At 38.2% G+C, this 3519-nt stretch overlaps 1 protein-coding gene across 1 annotated transcript; it reads right to left on the bottom strand.

Annotated features, from left to right (window-relative positions):
* Nucleotides 1-876: 876 nt before the first annotated feature.
* Nucleotides 877-3519, bottom strand: LOC115995725 (cytokinin riboside 5'-monophosphate phosphoribohydrolase LOG8-like). The gene is made up of 7 exons (XM_031234836.1): nucleotides 3206-3519; nucleotides 2663-2760; nucleotides 2513-2543; nucleotides 2049-2148; nucleotides 1870-1940; nucleotides 1637-1780; nucleotides 877-1239 (listed from the first exon to the last, which is right to left on the bottom strand). The coding sequence occupies exons 1-7, from the start codon at nucleotides 3314-3316 to the stop codon at nucleotides 1150-1152; spliced, it is 645 nt and encodes a 214-aa protein (XP_031090696.1). The 5' UTR covers nucleotides 3317-3519; the 3' UTR covers nucleotides 877-1149.

The following is a 3519-nucleotide window of genomic DNA, read 5'->3' as shown; positions in this document are numbered from 1 at the left end:
ATTCACAACTTGAGAACTCCACATTCACACATTACAGGGCTACAAGTTGCTAGAACTTCTTAACTCTATTACAGATTCACACATGCATAACTCTACATTCACGATTTCTATACTCTATATTCACAATTTGAAACCTCCACATTCACACATTTCTGAGCAACTCTACATTCACACAATCATAAATCTACATTCACGATTTCTATACTCTACATTCACACTTTGAAACCTCTACATTCACACATTTTTAGACAACTATATATTCAGCAATATGTTTACAAAAAAAAAAAAAAAAAAAAGACAAAAACGACGTAGTTTTGGACCCAGGCCCACCTTGGGGTGGACCTGGGTCCACAGCATAATTTGCCGTGATGCATATCCTCACCCGCTTCCCCTTAAAAGTGTCCCTTGCAGCCTAGCCACAACCCACCTTATAATCTCCAAAACACTTGAATACCTTACTGCCTAGTGCCTAGTCAAATGGTAAAGATATAGTACTTCCATGTTCCAACTAAAGATGAAATCATTATATTATAGGTATGTTATGAATGTTCTAAACCCATAATACCACCCTCGCCTTATCCAAGCTATAGCTAGAAGCGAGGAAACAACTTTATTTCCTTGTTGCATAGCAGTCAGTGCCACGGTTTGATGGCAGGATGCTGGACTCGACTCTCCATGCCATAGCCCAACAAAAATGTTTCTTGAGATTAGACTTTGATAATACTCCACCAAAAACTCTAAATTAAACAAGTCAAAAGCCACTTATTTGGGCTTTGCCAGCATAGCATATGTCAAGTCTGTCTGATCCAATTTGTAAAGGCTTTATATAATAATCAAAAGATAATATTCAAGAGCAGTAATCTAAGGTAAATGGAGTGGTGTCAACAAGGAATTTGTATTTTGGCAAAAACAAATTCAGTTGTTACTGTTATTTGAAAAACTCTGCGTGTTTCGAGCAAGTATCAAAGTTTCTAACAGCTAAAAGGACTATAAGAGTTCATTGATTGACCACTGACTGCATCAATCACAGAAGGTGGGGCAAAACAGTAATGCCATTATATTGTGGTCCAACCTGAAATGATTCTCATCCATGACTTAACAAGGCGAAACAGGATTGTACTTGTAGGCCTAACCTGTGCACGAATTTCACTATGGGCTTTGTTCCCGCGAATAATTAGTTAGTTGCTCCATCTCCCAGCTTTCATAAGGCGCGACATGGTCATGTGAGGGAGTGTATTGCTGTGGAACCAAAGAACAAAACGCATCTTAAAACATGGCATTGCATATACGAACGGGATTATCCAGAGGGCTCTTTTTATTCTTTTACCTAGAGTTGGAAGCTTGTGGAGAGCAAAGTTCAAGATCATATTGTGTTAGGATCAAGCGCTTACCACTACGCCAAAAACTATAGCTCGTAGCGAAGGCGCAATTGTATCTCCTTATACCGCCACATTTTCGAGAGGCAAGGTGTTGGGCTTGGCCCTTCAGGCCTACGCCCAACAATCCCCTAGCCACCTGGTGCTAGACTTGGCCCTTCACTGGCCTCTGCCCAACACTATGTAATGTAAACTAGAGAATACTCCTTAGTATAATTGCAGTTTTATTCATTTTTATTGATTTATTTTTGTGCCAGTACCTCCATCTTGTTTAAGAGCTCTCGGGCAGTGGGAGCAGAGACCACGATGTGCCGAGCACCTGGCTTTATGAAACCTTCCTCCACGCCATTGTCAAATAATGTCAGCAAAGAATTGTAGTACCCGTCAACATTGAGCAAGCCAACCTGCAAACCAGACGCACCCAGTCACTCATTTTAGAAGTAATTACCATTTTTCATTAGATTTCGCACAAATTTAACTTCAGGGTTTTTACCGGTTTCTTGTGAATTCCAAGTTGTGCCCATGTTATCATTTCGAGTAACTCTTCCATGGTACCATATCCACCTAAAAATATTCATCACACAAAAATACAGGATTAAGAAGGCCTCTAATGTATGTATATTCTTATCAAAATATTAGGTTCACTTCATTCCCATTCCGTCACATAGTTACCAGGAAGTGCAATAAAAGCATCAGCCTGTCGAGCCATTTCAGCCTTACGCTCGTGCATGTCAGGAACAATTTTAACATCGCCAACGCTTTCTCCAGATATCTGTCAATGCTACTTGGGTTAACTGTGATTTCAGTTGAAACATTTTATAGCAAGTTACAAAAATAAATTTTAGAAAAGGATAAATATTCAAATATTAGAATATTGGACCAAAAAATTGCATCTATCACCTTCAAGAAAAATCTGAACAAAAACGCATAATGTTAATTGTTAAAGTGAAGTATTCAACCTACTTGACCACTGCAACGTTGTTGGCAGCAATTTAAAAGCAAAAACAAAGTTATTGGTAATTTTGACATCTACATTTGTTATGTATTTTATACAAGACATATACATAAGCAGACAAGAAACTAAATGAAGGTTAGACAAAAATGCAAAATAGTAATATGTTAAGACCCATAACTACCTCAATCGGCACAAGTGCTTTTGGAATCACCCTGCAGGTTAAGAGAAGTAGGAATAAATAAAGTTCCTCACTTCTGCACTAAATCAAAGAGAGTGTAGCTATTGATATTGAAAACCTGTAATGCCAATACACTATTAATCGATTTTTTACCCAAAAACATGGCAGCCTCCATCATAGACTCTCTGGGCTATCAACCCCATCAAACCAACACTTCCACCTCCATAGACCAAGTCCATCTTCCTCAGTACCTGCAAACAAACTTCAGAGTCAAAAGGTGACACCTACATGCTTCTCTTGAAATTAAAAACCAAGAAGAATAGTAACCCCAGCCAAGATGACAACAGATTCACCCTTATAGCCACAAGGTCACGAGTTTGAACCTTGCCCCCCTTGGTTTTTCAAAAAAACCAAGAAGAATGGAACTTAGTAGTTTTTCAAAATGGCCATAATAACAGTTACAAAAGCCAATCCTTAGCTTGTTTAAAAGACCAGATGACAAGAACAATTGGAAATAAACAAAACACCACTTCAATGCAACAATTCATATATAGAACCCATTCTACTATTGCATCAACTCAATTCAAAATCGTAAAACCCAAATTTTTGCAAAGCAAAAGCCAATAACATCAAAATCCCATGCCGGGTATTCATTCAACAATTCGTGTATGTTTAAATTCGATCCAAAAAACTAACCAGTTCATTCCCCAACTCAAGAGCAGCATCACTGAAGACTTTTCTGTGGCCTGGGTTGCTTCCACAGAAAACACAAATTTTCTTGAATTTGCTGCTACTATTGGTTTCCATTCATACAGGTCGCAAACCCCTACCAATTCAAATGTCCCAATATAAGTGCTAAAACGATCAAGAACCTCAAATTTATCTTAAACCCACTTCTTAATGTGTGTAAAGAGAGAAAATTTATTGAAAAAGGAGTCAAACAAGACAGGAAAAACAACAGGGAATCTGGGTATCGCCTGAAGTGATGAAGAAAACAGTCGAAATCATCA

This window comes from Ipomoea triloba, chromosome 1 (genome assembly GCF_003576645.1).
Source record: "Ipomoea triloba cultivar NCNSP0323 chromosome 1, ASM357664v1".
NCBI lineage: Eukaryota > Viridiplantae > Streptophyta > Magnoliopsida > Solanales > Convolvulaceae > Ipomoea > Ipomoea triloba.
This window is presented reverse-complemented; position numbering and strand designations above follow the sequence as displayed.

Coding starts and splice junctions, on each gene's coding strand:
- LOC115995725 (XM_031234836.1), bottom strand. CDS start 3,316: ATGGAAACCAATAGTAGCAGCAAATTCAAGAAAATTTGTGTTTTCTGT. Junction 2,544..2,662: donor GGAGGCTGCCATGTTTTTGG/GTAAAAAATCGA, acceptor CTTAACCTGCAG/GGTGATTCCAAAAGCACTTG. Junction 1,781..1,869: donor TTGGAATTCACAAGAAACCG/GTAAAAACCCTG, acceptor TCTGGTTTGCAG/GTTGGCTTGCTCAATGTTGA.